Genomic DNA, 21,838 nt, shown 5'->3' with positions numbered 1-21,838 from the left:
CCACTGTGTGGGCCAAATGCAGAGGGATAGTGAGCACGTAGGACCGATCCCATCACATGCTGACCCCCAGGGTCGTGTTTCACCTGCCCAGAGGTCAGGCCATGCCATGACACCAACTCTCTGACCAGCTCTCCCCCAAAGCCTTACCGTCGGACACCACCACAGTACCGACAGTCCACCAGGAAAATGCAGCGCAGTGCCCGGGTCACCCGCACATGGGACGTTTGCCGTACCAACACCACGATGGCCTCAATGAACTGCACCACCAGCACTGAAGTCTGAGGGGTGGCAGCACAGAACTCAGTCAGCTCCTGCAGCCTGGCCCTCCTCCTGCACACCTTGGACAGAGGGCTGGACAGACAGAATGCCTGCTCTTGGCCTTCTGAGTCCCTTCCCCGAGTTCCACCTCTCCCTCACACCTGACCTCATGAGTGCTCCAGCTGCTGGCACAGATGCGCGGCCCCAGGAGAATGAGCAGCCAGTACTCACTGAGGACGCAAAACCTGCCATTCTGCCTGACCTCTCCAGCCTGCCCTCCCCTCCGCTCTCCCCACCAGGAAGCTCTGAGTCCTGTAGCTCCTCTTCATCTCTGCTTATTTGGGTACATTCTCCTAAACCACTGCGTGTGTTCTTCATCTACAAAGTGCCACCAACATGCTCCTACCCATATACTCTCTGCAGCACAGATAAGGCTCACAGCACCAGTGACAGGCCAGTGCAGGCATGGAGGCCAGGTAGAGATGGGTGTGAACCCTACTCTCTGAGATTTGGGTTCCAGTCTCTTCTGTCTGGCTAAATGTACAATAGCAAGAGCAACACATCCGCCTCAAAGGTGACCGTGCCCAGTGCCTTGTGTATACTAAATACTGAATCGGCTCAGTGCCCGTATCTCAATGGTTAGGGCACCAGCCACATACACTGGGGCTGGCAGGGTCAGGCCTGCTAAACAATGACAACTGCAACAACACTAAAAAATAGCCGGACATTGTGATGGGCGCTTATAGTCCCAGCTACTTGGGAGGCTGAGGCAAGAAAATCGTTTAAGCCCAAGAGTTTGAAGTTGCTGTGAGCTGTGATACCATAGCGCTCTATTGAGGGCGACATAGTGAGACTCTATCTCAAAAACAAATAATAAATAAGTAAATAAATAAATACTGAACCATGTTTGCGACTGCTGGTATTGCCAGGACACACAGGGCACCACACAAGGCTGGAGGCATCGTGGGAACAAAGAGGCAAGGTTACATGGGGGATTTTTTTGGTTTTTTTGAGACAGCATCTTGCTTTGTTGCCCTTGGTAGAGCACCGTGGCGTCATAGCTCATAGCAACCTCAAACACTTGGGCTCAAGTGATCCCCTTGTCATAGCCTCCCGAGTAGCTGGGGACTACAGGTGCTCTCCCCAATGCCTGGCTATTTTATTTTGGAGTTTTTGGCCGGGGCTAGGTTTGAACCCACCACCTCCAGCATATGGGGCCAGTGCCCTACTCCTTGAGCCGCAGGGGCTGCAATGCCTGGCTATTTTTAGAGATGGGACCTCACTCTGGCTCAGGCTGGTCTTGCTGAACTCATGAGCTCAGGCGACCCACAGTCCCAAAGTGCTAGGATTATAGGCATGAGCCACTGAGCCCGGCCACCCATGGGGTATTTTGAATTGTGCCAAAGATGGAAGTTTGAAGGTGATGTGGGAGGAAATGCTATAAGGAGATAGATGGAAGGACACAGCACCTTGACCATGGTCCGTTTGTGCCGGATGAAGGTGTGGAGGCCCAGCCAGCGCAACTTCATACAAAGCTCAAACACTACCACCATCAGGGCGAACAGCTCCAGGGTGGCGTGCACCTGCAAGCAAAGGGTATATAGGTCAGTATCACCACCAGCCCAGTCCACAGCCACCTCCCCTGTCCCAGACTCCCTCCCAACACACACCAGAGCTACAAAAGCCTGTAAATGCTCAAAGCCTTGGTAATGCAGCTTTCCTCAGAACAACTAAACATAAATTCAATATTCATGAAACGGACACACCAGTCCACGCAATGAAAAATTTGGAAGGAACCTGAAGTTTAGTAAGATGATATTTTATATCTGCCCTTGTTCTAGGAAGGATTTCAGATAATTTATAAAAGACCTATAAAAAACATTAAGAAAGCATGAATTAGGGCAGCACCTGTGGCTCAGTGAGTAGGGCACTGGCCCCATATGCTGAGGGTGGCAGGTTTAAACCTAGCCCCAGCCAAACTGCAACAAAAAATAGCCAGGCACGGTGGTAGGTGCCTGTAGTCACAGCTACTCAGAAGGCTGAGGAAAGAGAGAGTCACCTAAGCCCAAGAGCTGGAGGTTGCTGTGAGCTGTGACGCTACAGCACTCTACTGAGGATGACAAAGTGAGACTCTGTCTCTCTCTAAAAAAAAATAATAATAAAAGAAAGCATGAATTAGGGGCTTAAAAAACAAAAATGGGCCAGGTACTGTGGCTCATGCCTGTAATCCCAGCACTCTGAGAGGCAGAGGCAGGATTGCTTGAGAACAGGAATTTAAGACCAGCCTGAGCAACATAGCAAAAAAATTTAAAAATTATCTGGGTATGGTGGTATACACCTGTAATCCCAGAATTCTGGGAGACTGAGGCAGGAGGATGGCATGAGCTCAGACATTTGAGGTTACTATGAGCTATGATGCCATAGCTGTACTCTAGCCTGGGTAACAGAGCAAGACACTGTCAAATAAAGGGGGTGATAAGGAAAACACTAGAATTTAACTGAAAATCCAATAGTTTAAGAGAAAAGGGTATCAAGCAGATAGCAGCCCCTAAAATTTTTATCCTCATTTTGGAAAAAAGGACAAGAAGAACCCATGAAGATCCTCAAGTGAGGCTCCCCTACTAGGGCTTCCGGCAGCTTCTCCAGGAACCAGTCCTCTCCACTTCTCACCTGGTGCTTGACAAACAGGCGGTGGCCGACAGGGAGGCCAGATAAAGATCTTGAGTGAGTACCAAACCCACATGCCCCTGCCCTCCAGGAGTCACTGCCCAGCAGGGAAGTTGAGAGCTACCAGGAAGCAGCCACGGGAAGCCTCTGGCTGTGGCAGGGGAAGGCCTCGTGAACATGTGGAGCCACAGGGGACAGCAAGGTGAAGGGCTGGGAAGAGGGGTCCAGGAGGGAGGTAGCACGAGGGAGGCATGGAGAGAAAGGAACACAGGCTAGTTCAGAATGGCTGGCGCAGAGAGTCTTAGGCATGCAGAGGGAGAAACAGGAAGGCAAGGCATGCCATGGAGGGTGCGAAGTGAGTTTTCCCAACTCAACAAGCAGTGCTTCCTTCCCTGCTTCTGTGCCTCCCATGTGCTCCCTGAGAAGGAGAAAAGAAGCTTCCACATGGTGCTACAGCCCCACACTGAATGATGGCTCAGCCTGGGTGTGAGGACAGCTATGGGGCTGGACACATCCTCCCACCTCCCATGGGTGACCACAACCAGCTGCCTTCTCCTTGGAGGCTGGGGGTAGCGCAAAATGACTGCCAACACTACTGCCGCACCGTAGCCAAGGTGTGGGCACCAATCCCGAGTGAGGACAATGGGACGATGCCCTTCTCCCTTCTCTGCAATTCACTAAAGAGAATGGGAAAAGGCAGTCACTCCAGTGGAGACACCCAGACAAGATGGTTGAGCCATTTCTGTTCCCAAGGCCCCCAAGACTACCTTGTGTCTCTGTCTTAAGTCTACTTGTGATGTCTGCCCTTCCAGAATGTTCCCTTTCAGGGTCTAATGGATCCCATCCCCGAACGCGCTTACATAAATGCCGAGCCGCAGTGCAGGGACGGCAGGGGCCTCACACAGGGAGAGCAGCAGCAGCAGCAGGGCTGTGGACAGCTCCATCAGGTAGAAGAGGTGGTTGTGTGCAAAGAGGTAGGCCGCCAGCGCTTTGGCATCCTTGGGGTGGGTGAAGAACTTGTCGTTATTCTCGCCTTCCTGAAAAGACAAGAGCAATGTGCATGTGTGAGCCTGGAGACCATCCTGTACCAAAGAAGTGCCATCAACTGGGGACGACAGGAAGGCCCTGGGCAGATAAGGGAATATCTGGGCCAGAGATGAAAGATGACAGAAAATCAACATTGTATTTTACAGGACACTGTACGCTGACCAAGTCGCATCCCTGCCTGCTAACAGGGCTCAAGAGACTTGCTGCCTCTTAAAAACCACTTGGAGCAACCAAGGATAAAATGCTCCTGAGAGAGGGAGCCTATGGTCCCAACTACTCAGGAGGCCAAGGAAGGAGGATTGCTTGAGCCCAGGCAGTTGAATCCAACCTGGGCAACATAAGGAGATCCCTTCTCTTAAACACACAGTAAGTTCACCATGGATACAGCTATTGTGATTTTTATATATACATGGTGGCCATAAAGTTTATAACTATTTAAATTGCACACAAACTTTTTGGCCACTCTGTGTGTGCGTGTATTTTTTTTTTTTGAGACAGAGTCTCACCCTCTTGCCCAGGCTAGAGTGCCATGGTGTCAGCCTAACTCACAGCAACCTCACACTCCTGGGCTCAAGTGATCCTTCTGCCTTAGCCTCCCAAGTAGCTGGGACCACAGACACCTGCCGCAGCACCTGGCCAATTTTTCTATTTCTGGTAGAGATGGTGTCTTGCTCTTGCTCAGGCTGATCTCAAACTCCTGAGCTCGAGTGACTCTCCCACTTCAGCTTCCCGGAGTGCAAGGATTACAGATGGGAGCCACCACATCCGGCCTTCTTTTAGCAATTTTGAAATCTACATGATTAACTATGGTCACCAAGCAGCATGAGATGGATGCTTCCTTCTTTTTTTTTTTTTTTTTTTTTGTGGTTTTTGGCTGGGGCTGGGTTAGCATGAGATGGATGTTAAAAACTTATTCCCTTTGTCCAAGTGGAACTTTATACCCTTAACCATCGCCCACTCTGCCCCCAGGTCCTGGTAACCACCCTTTTACTCTACATCCAGGAGTTCAACCTTCTTAGTCCCACATACGAGTGAGATCATGCAGTGTTTATCCTTCTGTGTCTGGCTTATTGCCCTTAGCATTATGTTCTCTGGGTTCCTCTCTATTGCTGCAACTGACAGTTTCCTTCTTTTTAAAGGCTGAATAATAGTACCACATATTCCGTTGTATTTATATACCAATTTTCTTATTCATTTATCCACTGACGGGCACCTAGGCTGATCTGTATCTTGGCCATGGTACCTAACATAATAATGAACATGGGAGTGTAGATAGCTCTTCCACAGATTTTATGTCCTTTGGATATATACCCAGCAGCAGGCTTGCTGGCTCATATGGTGGTTCCACTTTTAATGATTTGGGAAACCTCTGTGCTGTTCTCCACAACGGCTATAGCAGCTTACATATATATAAGCTTCCCTCTTCTCCATGTCCTCACCAACACCCATCATTCCTCTCGTTGATGACAGCTGATCTAACAGGTATGACATGAGGTCTCATACCCAATTCCCACTTCTTCATTTATGTGCCATTTCTCTCTGATGTCTCTAAGCCCTGTGGAATGATGGGCCTTGCCCTCGACTCCTTCACCCTTACAGTAACTAGACAGCAATAACTGACCCTGGTTGATTGCTCACCAATACCAGATGCTATGCTGGCCCTTCCTCGCGCCCTTCTCACTCATTTACTCCTGACAACTTCCCTTTCTGGTGGTGCTTTTCTTATCCCCATTTGATAGGGATGAGAGAAACTCAGCAGGTGGAGGTTCAGTAGGAGATTTCATCACCTCTACTCTAAATGATGGTCCTGGACTTTTGCTAATGATGTAAAAAATAAATGGCATACGTAGCTGGGAATGGTCCACTTGAAAACACAAGCAGATAACATACAAAGGCCATTGCTGACTCTCCCTGTGAGGATCAGCCTTCTGGGGGAAGATCTTCACTGCCTGCCTGAAGCTGGCAGGCACAGGGAGAATCAAGGCCTCCCCACCCCCTCAGCAGCTCTGCCCGAGGTTAGTCAGCAGCCAGTGCTTAGTGACTTCATGCGCACTCACTTGGCTAATGCTTTGCATGCCTGCTCTTTGATTCAGTGCTTCTCAACTGGGATGATCTTGCAAAACCATCACCTAACTGTGCCCCAGACCCTTAGCGATGTCTGGAGAAGTTTCCGGTTGTCCCAGTGAGGGTGGGTGATGCTACCATCATCCAGTGTAGATTCCAGGGATGTTGCTTAACATCCTACAATGCACAGGACAACCCCCAGGGCCAACCACCAGCCCCAACGGTCAACAATACTGAGGCTGAGAGGCCTCACTGGCTTCATTCCCTCCTGCACTAACTCTCAGGGTAGAGTCTGTTCCTGAAGGCTCTGTTTCCTACAGGAAGAAAGTGGGACTTTACAAAACTTAAACCAGGATTCTCTCACCCAGAACCCTTCCGTAAGCATTCTGGCTGTCTCAGAATGCAGTCAAGACCTTCAGTTATTCTGGGACGAGACCACCCTCACCATACTCACAAACTCTTATTTTGAGAAAGGCCTTGCCTGAGGTTTGCAGAGTAACTTTGAGCAAGTCACTTCCTTGAAGCTGGATATGTTGCTACTCTCATTAGCAAAAAATAAAGGCAAACTGCAGACCTGGCAAAAGACCCAATGGGGCAGTCCCAACAAAGAGAACAAACATCTCAGCAGTGAAATGGATGGCAAGCTGGTCACAGTCCTGAAGTTTGTGCAAGGCTCTGGTTTTCACTGCCACCTTCATGGCCATAGTGGGTAGAGAGAGGGTCACACACAGAGGCCTGGAAAACTTCTGGTTTGGATTACTAAAAAATGCAATTCTTGGGCAATTTCATCCAACAAATAGCGAGGAATCAAGGCCTGGCTAGAAGAAACCACCGACCTAGTTCGGTGGGGAGGGGCTCAGATTTTAACTCTGGGATGTAGAGCTGCCCCAAGGGAGACAGGGGTCTGATAGAGGGACATATTGTCCATGTCACTGGATTCTGATCCAAACCCCAAAGGAGGACAGTCACTCCTGATGTGTCCTCAGCAACCAGCTTTGTTTCCTGGTTGCTATTTATAAAATGGATTAGGAACAACAAGGAAGGCCAGTGGCAGGGGTTTCAAGCCTTCACTCTCTGCTCTCTAGGATCAAAGGCCGCAGAGAAATGAGGATACTGGCCCCATGCTCAAAGACTGCTGAGCACAAGGCTCCTGAGGGTGAGCGAGTTAGCAGGTAAAATGTGGGAGAAGAGAAAACCACAGGCACCAGTTACCCTCAAAACAGCAAGGGCCAATTACCCAAGCACACCACCAGCCCTGTCACTGCAGGTACTAGCTCAGCCACAAGCACAAAAACATCTTGACACCAGCTAAACCCATCTTCTAGAAACAGCTATGAACCACTGTTCACAGGGATCTGGATTTTGCTTTTATTTTCATTTATTTTTAATGATAAGTTTTCAGTAAAATAATTCAAATAATACATGGAATCGGAAGGAAGTAGAAATTCCATAAACCAGAGATAATTGCCTTTAATATTTAGAAGAGTAACTTTCCAGATGTGTATAGATACCCATACACACACACATGCTGCCAAATGTACACAGATTTTATATGAAAACGATCATACCACACCTGCTGTTCCGTAACTAACTCCATAACTACTTTTTTCCACAAATACATGACTCACTTTCACATGGATAAGGACACACATATGGTTAGGGACAGAAATGATCCAACAATGTACAAAAGAAAACATGATTTGGAAGCTAGATGGACTGTTTAAACCAAGCCCTGCAACTTACTAGCTGGGTGACTTTGGACGACACTTGGCCCCTGAGTCCCATCTACAAAATGGGAAATAACCACAACGGCCTCAGACATTAGCAGGTGCCCCTTAAAGTCTCATGTTCTTATTACCGATGTCTTTACCTGCTTAGGGAAAGAAGGAATTGTCAGGTTCTTGAGGCCCTTCAACCATTCTGCTTCTGTGTTCTGACCTATCCCATGTTCTTATTCAACCTTTGAGAAGAAAGTCACATGCATGAAATGACTCTGCTAGATCATTAACAGGTATGCCTGAGTTGGCTAAAATTTTCCTAAATGTTTCTATTATCTTCACCCAAATAAAAGGTGCTTGTTTAGGAGCACGGTCTATGTGATACTACATGAACACATGGGGAACACACAGACACTGAACAGCTATCACATGAATGCCTGAATGCCTGGATTTTATTAAACCCTTTTTTTAAGAGATAGAGTCTCATTTTATCACCCTCAGTAGAGTGCTGTAGTGTCACAGCTCACAGCAACCTCCAACTCCTGGGCTTAGGCGATTCTCTTGCCTCAGCATCCGAGTAGCTGGGACTACAGGCGCCCGCCACAACGCCCAGCTATTTTTTTGTTGCAGTTTGGCTGGGGCCGGGTTTGAACCCGCCACCCTCGGTACATGGGGCTGGCACCCTACCCACTGAGCCACAGGCACTAAATCCCTTTTTTTTTTTTTTTTTAATGACAAACAAATACTTCCAGCAGAGAGCTGTTTCAGGGAAAAAAAGATAAAATTATCATTCAAATGAATTTAAAGGGCTCGGCACCTGTAGCTCAGCGGCTAGGGCACCAGCCATTTACACTGGAGCTGGCAGGTTCGAACCCCGCCCGGGCCTGCCAAACAACAATGACAACTACAACCAAAAAATAGCTGGGTGTTGTGGTGGGCACCTGTAGTCCCAGCTATCTTGGGAGGCTGAGGTAAGAGAATCACTTAAGGCAAGAGTTTGAGATTGCTGTGAGCTGTGATACCATGGCACTCTACCAAGGGCCACATAGTGAGACTCTGTCTCAATAAATAAATAAATAAACAAACAAATGAATGTAAGGAAAACCTCACTCAAACCCTTACTCAATGCATACCAGAAACTAAAATCTTATGTTAAGGTAACAAGAGTGGCAAGATTAAGGTAAACATGCCCCAGCCAGTGGGGTTGGCAGTAAAAAGGCAGTATCTCCTCTGGAGAGGACTCCAGACAAAATATCAAGGACCTTACAAAATGCTGATTCCACCTATTACTCTAGAGTCTTTCCAAGTAAAATTATCCTAAATATCAAAGGGAGTCAGAGAGAAAGAGAGGGAGAGGATGCACAGATTATCCTTGAATTATTATCCATGATAAGGGAAAATATCCAAGATCATCAGGATAGTTAAGTAAATTAAGATAATTTACCTGATGCAATTGAAAACCATTTAAATTATGTTTACAAAAGGGTTATAGGAACATGAGAAAAAAACTTACACTACATACTATAGGAAAAAGCAAACTATACAACTGTAGATGACTTTCAAAATATTTTAGAAAATATACTTATTATTCTTAAAACATGCATTCTTTTTTAAATCTGAGCGGATGTTGGCAATGACTACCTTGGGTGAATGTTTTCTCATTTCTTCTTCATATCTAATTTTATTGTAATGAGCACGCATTACTTTTTGGAAGAAAAAAATTTCTTCCAAAAAAGAAAAAACAAGCATGAAATAGCAAACACAAAAGCAGCAGCAAGTTAAACAAGAAAGAAACAGCTATCACACTCTAGCTGTTTCTTTAGGTTGCCCCCACACTATGCTGACAACCCTGCTACAGATTGCATTGAGTAGACAGTTCCCTCCCCAAAATTTGTCCTCTCACTGTACCCTGAGAAGAGGGAGTGGGGCAGGGGAAAGCCAAGCAGACTCAGGGAACCTCAGGGGCAGGCACAGTCCCAAACGGGAGGTTAGCGGATAACCTGGTGCTCAGGACTCTCCCTCAAAGAGCACAATCAAGTTGCCTCTCGGAGACTGTCTCACAAACAAGAAGTTCACACACACAAGTAGAAACAGGACTGAATTTCTGGCACCCAACAGAGCCCTGGCTGCCCCACACTGCTGACAGGTCCAGAGCATGGCCAGGTACTAAGACGGAGGCACTCACCTGGAGGTAGATTGCTGCCTCTTGGTAATTCATCTCCCAGTTGGGTCTGCTGGGTGTGGAGGGGGAACTCTCACCTCCGGAGCTCAGACTGGGGGTCTGGGAGTTGTGGATGGCATAGCTGCCCCCATCTGCATTGGAAGAAGAGAGTGAGTTACAACTCAGGCTAAAGAGAATAAAGACACCATTCAGCAGTAGAAAAGACTGGCAGTCACTTCATATGCTCATACAGACACCTCATCATTTTCAAGCCAACACTTGATCCTGTGTCCTAGCAATGTCCGGTTAAAAATTTCTTTCTCTTGTTCAGTGAAAAAAGGAAATACAAAAGAATACAGTCTGCTATCTTTTGTGTAAAAAAATGGAGAAAACAGGAAAACACATACATAGCTACTTATCTTTACAAAAAGAAACACACAAGGACGAGAATTCAATGAAACTAGTTACCCATAAGGAGAAGTGTCACTCAAAGGGAGTACCCCTTTTGTACACTTTGACTTTTGGAAGCATGTTAATATTCTACATGGTTAAAAATTAAAAATAACTGGATTTGTCCTGTGGGGCAGGGCCAGCTGCTGCTTTTGCCTTCTGACATCCTCGCCCTCCTCTCCACTGCCGTGACGTGCCCTTACATAACACCCTGTCCTTGCTCTCTGTCCATATTGTTTGGCTCTGGCCAACTCCACCCCTAGCTCATTGGACAGGTGACCCAGGACTGGCAATAAGAGCCCCTAGTCTCCCCTGAGTGCAGGGATTTGGATCAGGCAAGGGTGCTGACCCAAGCCCAACCAGTGAGGGCTGAACTTGGAACTATTCCTGGACCAGTTAGGAAGGAGGAGCTGTTTCTCTGTTGTTGCTGGCTGCCTCCACCATCACGTGGGAAAGCCTGCCTGAGAAGGAAGTTGACACAGAGCAAAACAATAAGGAAAAGATAACACGAACTGTAGTACCACCGGGATCCAGCTGTGCCTGAAATCCACCCCTTCACTTCCAAAATCTGAGCTGATAAAGAGCTTATTTGAGTCCATTGAGTTGGGTTAGTCACAATAATGAAGTGTCTTTGCACATGGTAAACAGTGACACCAAGAAATGACTCTCAACTTGTGGATTTGCTGAGAAGAAGTAATTCTAGGATGAAAGTCTGGTTCCCCAGGTTCGGCGCTGTCGCTCAGTGAGCAGGGTGTCGGCCACATACACTGAAGCTGGTGGGTTCGAGCCCAGTCTAGGCTTGCTAAAGCAACAATGACAACTGCAAAAAATAGCCAGTGTTGTAGCAGGCACCTATAGTCCCAGCTACTTGGGAGGCTGAGGCAAGAGAATTGCTTAAGCCCAAGAGTTGGAGGTTGCTGTGAGCTGTGACAGCACTGCACTGTACAGAACGTGACATAATGACTGTCTCAAAAAAAAAAAAAAAGAAAGAAAAGAAAGTCTGGTTCCCCATAATCCACCTGTAGGAAGATAAAGAATGGATACTGAAACTTGCACTGTTGGCAGGAAGCAAATGTGGAAGGCTCACAACCATGCAGGACAGGGTGGGAAACTGACAGGGCTTGCTGGGCTGGTGAGTCATCAAAGGCCCTTCTGGAACTGCCAGGCAAGGGCAACCAGGTCTGGTCATGTGCAAAGCACTTCCCCTCCCATTTTTAAGAACAGTTTCATTGAGGTATAACCAACATATAACAAACTGCACATATTTAAAGTGTACAATTTGATTCTAAAACATGTACATACCTGTGAAATCATCACTACAATAGAAATAACATACATCACCCCCCCCCCAAGTTCGTCCCTGCCAATTCTTTCCCAGATAACCACTTATCTGCTTTCTGTCAGATGAATCTGACAGAAATGATGAATCTGCATCTCTTAGAACCTTATATAAATGGAATGTGTTCTTTTGTCTGGCTTCTTTCACTCAGCTTAATTCTCTAAAACCCATCCATGTTGCATTATGTTATCAATAGTTCATTCTGTTTTACCACTGAGTAATGTTCCACTGATTGAAGTACAGTTTATCCATTCACCTGTTGGTGAGCGGTTGTTTCTATTTTTTGGCTATTGCGAATGAAGCTGCTATGAATCTTCATGTACAGGGCTTTGTATGGACATAACAATTTTGTTTCTTTTGGATAAATACCTTACAAGTAAAATAGCTACCACCGTATGTTTAATTTTTTAAGAAACTGCCCAGTTGTTTTCCAAAATGATTGTACTATTTTACATTCTCACTAGCAGTGTATGAGAGTCCTAATTCCTCTAGATCTTCACCAAAAATTGATATGCTCAATCTTTTTAATTTTAAGCATTCTAAAAGGTATGTAGCAGTATTATATAGTTTTTAATCACCACATCAGGCCTCGAAGGTCACTTTGAAACAAAAGTTTTACAAATTTTGATGAAGTTCAGCTTATCCATTTATTTTTCTATGGATTAAAACTTTTGGTATTATATCTAATAATTCTTTGCCTAACAATAACAACAAAATTCGAAGATAGGTTTTTGTCTTAAAAAATAAAAAGAAAGAAAAAGAAAAAAAATAAAGAAATCTTTGCCTAAGCCTAGGTCATAAAAATTTCATACTAATCCAGGCATGGTGGCAAGCACTTGTATTCCCAGCTATTCAAGAGACAGAAGTGGGAGGATTGCCTGAGCCCAGGAGTTCAAGGCTAGCCTAGGCAAAATAGCAAGACCTACATAGGAAAAGAAAAAAAATTTGGGCGGTGCCTGTGGCTCAAAGGAGTAGGGTGTCAGCCCCACATGCCGGAGGTGGTGGGTTTGAACTCAGCACAGGCCAGAAACTGCAAAAAAAAAAAAAAAGAAAGAAAGAAAAAAGATTCCATATCAATACCACAATATCCTGATTAGTGTGCCTTTATCAAGTCTTTAAAATCAGGTAGTATTAGTCCTCCAACTTCGTTTACTTTTTTTAAAAGTTGTTTTGGCTAGTCTAGGTCTTTTGCATTTCCGGATAAGTTTCAGACATAGTCAACTGCTACGTTGTTTTTAACAAAAAAAAAAAAAAAAAGGCAGTGCCTGTGGCTCAAAGGAGTAAGGCGCTGGTCCCATATACTGGAGGTGGTGGGTTCAAACCTGGCCCCAGTCAAAAACTGCAAAAAGAAAAAAAAAGCCTGCTGGAATTTTTTTTTTTTTTTTTGAGACAGAGTCTCAGTACAGTGCAGTGGCATCACAGCTCACAGCAACCTCAAACTCTTAGGCTTAGCCGATTCTCTTGCCTCAGCCTCCCAAGTAGCTGGAACCACAGGTACCCACAACAATGCCTGTCTATTTTTTGTTGCAGTTGTCATTGTTGTTTAGCTGGCCGGGGCTGGGTTTGAACTCACCAACCTTGTATGTGCCTGACGCTATAAGCACTGTGCTATGGGCACCTAGCCCCTGCTGGAATTTTAATTGAGACTATGTTGAACCTATTGGTGAGAGGTGACATCTTTATAAACCCAAGAACATGTATATCTTTTAATTTATTTAGGTCTTTAATTTCTCTTAGCAATGTTTTACAGCTTCTAGTGTCCAGATCTTACATAATTTTTGTTAGATTTATGATTCTTTCTTTTTTTTTTTTTTAGAGACAGAGTCTCAACTTTGTCACCCTCAGTAGAGTGCTATAGCGTCATAGCTCACAACAACCTCCAGCTCTTGGGCTTAGCCGATTCTCTTGCCTCAGCCTCCCGAGTAGCTGGGACTATAGGTGCCCACCATAATGGCTGGCTGTTTTTTGTTGTTGTTGTAGTTTGGCCGGGGCTGGGTTTGAACCCACCGCCCTCAGTATATAGGGCCAGTGCCCTACTCACTGAACCACAGACACCACCCAGATTTATGATTCTTTCATAGTTTTTGATGCTTTCGTAAACAGAGTTGCTTTGTAATCTCAATTTCCAATTGTTCATTGTTAATATACAAAAATACAACTGGTTTGTATACTGGTCTTCTATCCTGCAACCCTGCTAAAGTTACTAGGTCTAGTATCGTCTTTTATAGAGTACATTGGCTTTTCTAAATAGATGATCATGTTGTCTGAAAATATAGTTTTATTTCTTCCTTTCTAATTCACATTTTCTTGTCTTACTATACCGTTTAGAACCTCCCATCCAATACTAAATAAAAATGAGAAAGGATACTCTTGTCTTAGTCTTTTTTCCTTTTTTTTTTTGTGACAGTCTCATTTTGTCGCCCCCACAGTGCCGTGGCATCATAGCTCACAGCAACCTCTAACTCTTGGGCTCAAGCAATTACATTGCCTCAGCCTCCTGAGTAGCTGGGACTACAGGCACCTGCCACAACACTCGGCTATTTTTTTTTAGAGATGGGGTCTTGCTCAAGCTCAGTCTGATCTCGAACGCGTGAGTTGAGGCAATCCATCCACCTCAGCTTTCCAAAGGGCTGGGATTACAGGCATGAGCCACTGCACCCGGTGTCTTGTCTTAGTCTTGATTTTAGGAGAAAAGCATTTCTTTTTTTGAGACAGAGTCTCACTATGTCACCCTTGGTAGAGTGCTGTAGCATCACAGCTCATAGCAACCTCAAACTCTTGGGCTTAAGTGATTCTCTTGTCTCAGCCTCCCAAGTAGCTGGGACTACAGGCACCCGCCACAGTACCCGGTTATTTTTTTGTCGTTGTGCTTATAGTTGTCATTGTTGTTTGGCAGGCCCAGGCCAGGTTTGAACCTGCCAGCCCTGGTGTATGTGGCTGGCACCCTAGCCCCTGAGCTACAGGCGCCGAGCCAAAGCATTTAGATTTTTACCATTTACTATGATGCTTGCTGTAAATTTTTGTGAATACCTCTTACCAGGCTGAGGACATTACTTTCTATTTCTACTTTGTTCTGCGTTTGCATCAGGAATGGGTGTTGGGCTTTGTCATATGCTTTCTTAGATGATTACAGGTTGAATATCGCTAATAAGAAAATCTGAAATGTGAAAGGCTCCGAACTCCAAAGCTTTTGAGCACTAATATGACACTCAAAGGAAATGCTCATTGGAACATTTTAGATTTTGGATTTTCAGATTAGAAATAATAAGTATGATGCAAATATTCTAAATCCAAAAAGATTCAAAAATCAAAATACTTTTGGTCCTAAGCATTGCAGAAAAGAGATATGTCTTCTCTTCTACTTTTCTTTGGGTTTAATTTGTTCATCTTTTTCTTGTTTCTTAGGGTGAAAGCTGAGATTGATTTGAGACCTGTCTTCTTTTCTAACATAGATGTTTAGTGCTCTCCCTTCCCCGGAGTACTACTTTAGCAGCTATCCACAATTATGTGTTTTCATTTTCAATCAGTTCAGAATAAACTGAAGTTTCTTTCTTCTTTGACTCGTGATTTATTTAGAAGTATCTTGTTTAGTTTCCAAATATTTGGAAATTTTTCCAGAGATCTTTCTATTACTGATTTCTTTCTCTTTCCTTTTTTCTCTTTTTTTGTGAGACAGAGTCTCACTGTTGCCCGGGGTAGAGTGCCGTGGCATCGTACCTCACAGCAGCCTCAAACTCTTGGGCTTCAGCAATCCTCTTGCCTCACCTTCCCAAGTAGCTGGGACTACACTATTATTGATTTCTAATTTAATTTCACTGTAGTAAGTGAACATAATTATGTGACTTAATTTCTTTCAAATTAGTCTTTCCTTTTGAATTTATGTATATCCTGGAATATTATCTTGGTAAATATTCCATATGCACGTAAAAAAAAAAATGTATAATCTGATGTTGGCAAGTAGGTCAAGTTCGTTGACTGTTAATCAAATCTTCCATCCCTTACTGATTCTGTCTACTTGCTTTAAACATTCAAAGAGCAGCACTGAAATCCCTTACTATAACTGTAGATGTGTCTACTTCTCATTGTAGTTCTAACAGTTTTTGCTTCATGTACTTTGAAATTCTGTTATTAAGTGAATAAATATTTAAGATTAGTCTTCCTTCTTAATGAATTGACCCCTTTATCATTATGAAATAAACTTTATCCTTAGGAAAAATTTTTGCTCTGAAATCTATTTTGTCTGTTAATATATCCTACTCCAGTTTTCTTTTTTTTTTCTTTTCTTTATTTTTGAGACAGTCTCACTACGTCACCCTGGGTAGAGTGCCATAGTGTCACAGCTCAAAGCAACCTCAAACTCTTGCGCTTTAGCAATTCTCTTGCCTCAGCCTCTCAAGTAGCTGGGACTTCAGCACCTGCCACGATGCCCGGCTATTTTTTGGTTGCAGTTGTTATTGTTTAGCTGGCCCAGGCTGGGTTCGAACTTGCCAGCCTCAGTGTACGTGGCTGGTGCCATAACCACTGTGCTACGGACACCAGGCCTCCAATTTTCTTTGGATGTTTTCTTTTGATGACTTTAGTGACAAGTATAGTATCTTTTTCCATTCTTTTAATGTTTTTACACATAAACTGTGCTTCTTTTAAGGAGCACAGAGTTGGGTCTCATTGTTCTCCCAATCTAATGCCTTTCTTATAACTGGAGTATTTGCATCATTCACATTTAATTATTTGCACTGGAAAATATGATATGTTTAGGTTTAAATCTGTCATTTTGTTATTTATTTTATATCTGTCCCATCAATTCTTTGGTTCTGTTTTTCTGCCTTTTTTTCCCCTTAGGAAAAAAATGTTGCCCAAGCTGATCTCTCAAACTCCTGGCCTTAAGAAATTCTCCCACCTCAGCTTCCCAAAGTGCTGGGACTACAGATGTGAGCCACATGTCTGGTCTTTTGCCTTGTTTTTGATTAACTGAATTTTTTTTTATGATTCTATTTTCTCTCCTTTGCTTATTAGCCACAATTCTTTTTTTGTTATTTTAGTAGTTGCTTTAGGGTTTGTAATATACATTCTCAATTTACCATAGTCTACATTCAAGTAATATTATGCCACTTAATGCACAGCGTTTTTTTGTGTTCGCTTTTACTGTTTTTGAGACAGAATCTCACTCTGTGGCCCTGGGTAGAGTGCCATGGCATCATAGCTCACAGCAACCTCAAATTCTTGGGTACAGGCAGTGCCTGTGGCTCAGTGAGTAGGTCAGCAGCCCCAAATATGCAGGGCACTGGGTTCGAACCTGGCCCCGGCAAAAGAATAGCCGGGTGTTGTGGCAGGCGCCTGTAGTCCCAGCTACTCGGGAGGCAGAGGCAAGAGAATGGCCTACGCCCAGGAGTTGGAGGTTGCTGTGAGCTGTGATGCCACAACACTCTATCAAGGGCGACAAAGTGAGACTCTGTCTCTAAAAAATAAAAATTCTTGGATTCAAGCAATCCTCTTGCCTCAGCCTCCCAAGTAACTGGGACTACAGATACCCACCACAAGCCTGGCTAATTTTTTTTTTTTTTTTCTATTCTTAGTAGAGATGGGGTCTTGATCTTGCTCAGGCTGGTCTCAAACTCTTAAGCTCAAGCAATCCATCTGCCTCAGCCTCCCACAATGCCAGGATTACAGGTGTGAGCCACTGGGCCCAGCCTTGCACAGTTTAATAATCCAATAACAACATACTTTCCTTTCTCCCAGCCTAAACTCTATGCTTCTGGAAATGCAGGGAATTCACAAACATACTCTAGATCGAACTTCACCTCTATTACTAGGATGTGTAACTAGGAGAATCTTTCTGGAAGGGACTGTGAGTTAACACTACTTGCAGGCTCTGTGCTCCACACAAGAACCCTATAAGGGATGTACCACTACAAATTCTACTGTACAAGGTTAATCAACTTGTCTAAGATCACAGAGTTATAAGGGATGGAGCCAGTATTTGACCTCAAGCAGCTTGGCTCCAGAGCAGATACATTTAACTAATGTGTTATAATACCTAAGGATGGCAGACAATAATTTTAAACCAGTGGCAGCAAACATTTATTGAAGCTTACTGTGTGCCAAAATCTATTTGGTCACAGATTTTATTTTCCAAAAACAGCCACAGCATTATCTTTCACCTTATGTGCTCTTCTAGAACCTTGTCACTTTCCCCTAAGCAGGCAGAGCCTGTGTCTACTCTTCTTGAAATCAGGTGAGCCTTTGAGACTGCTGTGACTCACAGACAACAGGGGACATATGTTCATGCCTTCTGAAGTTAAGAAAAAAAACTCGTACCTTATTCTGTTGGGGCACTCACTCTTGGAACCTAGCAACCATTTTTTAAGGAAGCCCAAGTACTTGGTAAAGAGGCCCATGGAGAAGACTCAGGTCCACAGTTCACAGCCCAGCTGAGCACCCAAGCTGACAGGCAGCATCACCTTCTCAGCTACATAAACGAACCATCCCCAAAACAGAGCTTCCAGTCCCAAACCGTCAAAACTGATGCTACACACAACAGGAAAAGGCCACGTTTACCAAGCCCTGCCCAGACTGCAAACCTCTGAGCCAAATAAATGTTATTGCAGGGCACAGCATAAATAACTACCTGATGTGTACCTAAGTACTTCTTATCTAATAACCCCTTCGATTCCTGTAGCCACCCTATGACGTAGGTAATATTAACATTCCCAATTCACACTTGAGGAAACTATTAAGGTACAGAAAGGCTAAGTCACCTTCTGGGGCCCTGTGGCTAGTAAGAGGCAGGGTTGGGATACTAAACTAGGCTGGTTAGCGCCTAGTCACCAGGCTATCTGCCTCTCAAGAATTGGAACCTCAAAAGGGTGACAGGATAGTGTTAAAGGACCAAAACCACAGTAGCGGCTCTATCACTAGAGTGGAGTTACAAGTAGGAGATGGGGCATCTGGACACGGTTTGAACGTGGTCATTCTGACCCTCCTCTACCTGGTGCCTACAGAGCAGCATTCCCTTCTAAGGTCTCAGGCCATTTCTTTTCTTTTTTTTTTTTTTTTTTTTTTTTGTTGAAGTTTGGCTGGGGCCGGGTTCGAACCTGCCACCCTTGGGATATGGGGCAGGCGCCCTACTCACTGAGCCACAGGCACCACCCGCCCAGGGCCATTTCTGAAAGAACTAAGCCCTCTAGGCAGAAACAGGAGAAGGTCAAACCATCTTCCTCAATCCACTCACGTGGGCCAGGGAAGCACGAGCCAAAACATGACTCCCGAGTAGGACAAGCCACAGGCGGGCAGCTGGATGGTGCTGCAGTCTCATGTGCCTGTGCCCGTCCTCTGCAACCTTCACACGCCCTGGCAGGAGCCAGTGCTGGCAACACAGCAGAGTCCTAGGTAAAAGAAAATAACAGTGACGGAATGGGGCAGGCTGTGGCAGCTGGCACAGATGGCAGCAGCCATTAGCGCCACTTCCCCAGCCTGCGCTAGACATAACTATCTATGTGAGCCACCACCACTCTCTCTGCCAGAGCCTTCCCAGCCCTTCCTCTCACAGGGGGCTTTCCCCTCATGCCTAGGAGCTCTCTCAACTCACCCCTGGCAGGGAGGGGACGCCTGGTCCTCCTCAACGGCTCCCACTTCCCCTATTCCTGTTCCAACTCCTAACAGCAGGTCCAGCTGGTGGCCACAGAGCGCTAAGGACATGGGTATGGGGAGCGGGCTGTGGGCAGGGCCCACAGCAGGGCCCCCATGGCCTGGGAAATGCTCAGGGAGCGACCCCCAACCATTCTCTTCCTTTAACAACATTCTTTCCACCTGCCAGCAGTCATGGAGCCCATGCATACATTCCTTGTTATCGGCAAGCACAGTTTTTCCTATTTAAGGCTGATCTCTAGCTCATGTGTTAGATTTATGTAACCTTGTTAAGACACTGTATAAATAAAGCTGTTGCCACAGTTCAGGTGCTGGCTGCAGCCATCCGCTGTGTCCGTCCTCCAGACGCCATCCTCTCTCTTGTCTCCCATCTTTCGTGGTCTCACCCTGTCTTTCATGGCTTTATTTCTCAATTTCTCACCATTTTGCGAGAGGTCCCCTCTCGAGCTGAGTTGCAGCACATGGGGAGCCAGCTGGAGCCCCCACATGACAGGGAGCACGGGAGAGACAATACACACACCCCACGGTCACAGATCACACGTGGCTGCAAAGGGTGGCATAAGGACATAGGAGTGAACTTCTCGGGGAGGGTATTTCTGCTAGATCTGAGGAAGGGCTTTCTAATGACAGTGGCCCCAAAATGGACTGTGCAGACGGGGCTTTAACTTTGTCCGGTTTGATTTAAATAAGTCAGTGCTGAGCTCTGTTATAGTTGAGTATATCAAATATTTGTTGTTTTATTCCAAATCTGTGAGTTGGATATAATTCTTACAGAAAATACTTTAAATCCAACAACTGCCTTGTTCACCTACTCTTTGCTTGGTGGGTATTCTGTAGGGTGGAGGGCAGCTCCCAGGTGCTGATCCCCAGGCAGGGTCTGTTGGTACATTCCTGGACAGCTCCTGCCCTCCAGGAGCCCTGTTCATAGAAGCAGTGAGTACCCCATACCCACCATGAGGTCTCAAAAAGATGTTTCAACAGAGAGGAGGTGAGGAGCTATGTTTATAGGTATGTAGGGACTTTGAGGGGAGCAGGCAGGTGAAGACAGATGGTCTTAAAAACAGCTCCAAGCTAGGGAGCTGCCCTAGGGCTAGTAGTGTCACATCCCATTCAGGCCTCAGATGCCTGGATCTTTTTTATTTATTTATTTTTGAGACAGAGTCTCACTTTCTTGCCCTGGTAGAGTGCCATGGCATCATAGCTCACAGCAACCTCAAAGTCTCGGGCTCAAACAATCCTCTTGTCTCAGCCTCCTGAGTAGCTGGGACTATAGGCACCTGCCACAACACCCAGCTATTTTTACAGACAGGGGTCTCCCATGTGCTCAGGCTGGTCTATAGAACCTATGAGCTCAGGCAATCCACCCACCTTAGCCTCCCAGAGTGCTGGAATTACAGGCATGAGCCATTGTGCCTGGCCCAGCTGCCTGGATCTTGATGGCACCAAAAGCCTTCCAACAAACACTACCTTGCTGGCACACACATCCCTCTCCCATCTCCTGATTAGTTGCAGCCCACCAATCTAGCCTAGATCTCAGTAACTCAGCTTTTGCTGAAATAACCAAGACAAACACTTGCAGAGCACATTCTGTGTGCTGGGCATGATTCTAAGCACTTTATAAATATATTCATAATTCCATTCTCACAACCACCTTATGAGGCAGATAGCATCAGTGTCCCCTTTTACAGATTGCATAAGAGAAGCACAAAGAGCCTGGTGAATTTGCCTGGGGTCTCACACATTTACAAAGGGATGGAGCTGGAAAAGGAACTTGGTCCATGCTCAGAACACTTATGCTAAACCGCAGAGCACAGTTCCTCCATGTGGTCTGCACGTGGCAGCCAGTCCAGGAATGGTGTGTTGACATCCAGGAATCAGAGCCAACGGTTAGAGACGTTCATAGCAAGTGTGCTGCAGCATTTCCTTTTTTCTAGTAATTCATTTCCATTGTGTTTTACAAAAGGAGAGGTTCTGTACTAGTTTGAGGGGCACCACTACTTCTAGCTTTCCTGCTGCCCTTCTTAGAAATAATGATTGTCAGGTCTGGAACAGATCCCAGAGGCCACTTAATTCAGCGTCCACCTTTTAGAGATGGGGAAAATGAGGGCCAGGGAGGGAGTGTGATGCGCCCTACATGGCTAGCCCAGTCAGTTACAGAGCAGGCCCAGCATGCAGGCCTCCAGGATCCCCATCCAGACCTCTCCTTCACACAATCACTTATCTCTCACTGCAGCAACATGAGGATGGCTCTGCTGACCCACTGTGTGTCACAGTGTAACCCTTAGACACCCTCTGCCCTGACTGATGGCACACAAATGTGAAATGGGTTCAGTGCCTAGGACCCCAAATCTAGGAGTCATAGGTCTGGTGACTGTTCTTTGCACAGAATACCATCCCCATTGGCCAAAGCTCGTGGGATGCACCCCTGGGAGCCACAAGTGACTGGCAGACAGGCAGAAGGAGGTATTGTGGTGTCTATTTCCCTTGCTC

The 21,838-nt window shown here is 45.6% G+C and overlaps 1 protein-coding gene across 6 annotated transcripts in view; it reads right to left on the bottom strand.

Annotated features, from left to right (window-relative positions):
- TPCN1 (two pore segment channel 1) overlaps nucleotides 1-21,838 on the bottom strand; it is a 73,069-nt gene that overhangs the window by 24,871 nt on the left and 26,360 nt on the right. For 5 of the 6 annotated variants that reach the window (XM_053587232.1, XM_053587234.1, XM_053587233.1 and 2 more), the window contains exons 3-6: nucleotides 9,940-10,067; nucleotides 3,786-3,962; nucleotides 1,728-1,841; nucleotides 148-278 (exon numbers count right to left, since the gene is read on the bottom strand). In XM_053587232.1, coding sequence (XP_053443207.1) covers nucleotides 148-278; nucleotides 1,728-1,841; nucleotides 3,786-3,962; nucleotides 9,940-10,067 — 550 coding nt within the window. Of the gene's footprint in view, nucleotides 1-147; nucleotides 279-1,727; nucleotides 1,842-3,785; nucleotides 3,963-9,939; nucleotides 10,068-10,383; nucleotides 10,555-21,838 lie in introns of those variants that run through there. The other variant, XM_053587238.1, reaches the window with a different exon arrangement.

This window comes from Nycticebus coucang, chromosome 4 (genome assembly GCF_027406575.1).
Source record: "Nycticebus coucang isolate mNycCou1 chromosome 4, mNycCou1.pri, whole genome shotgun sequence".
NCBI lineage: Eukaryota > Metazoa > Chordata > Mammalia > Primates > Lorisidae > Nycticebus > Nycticebus coucang.
This window is presented reverse-complemented; position numbering and strand designations above follow the sequence as displayed.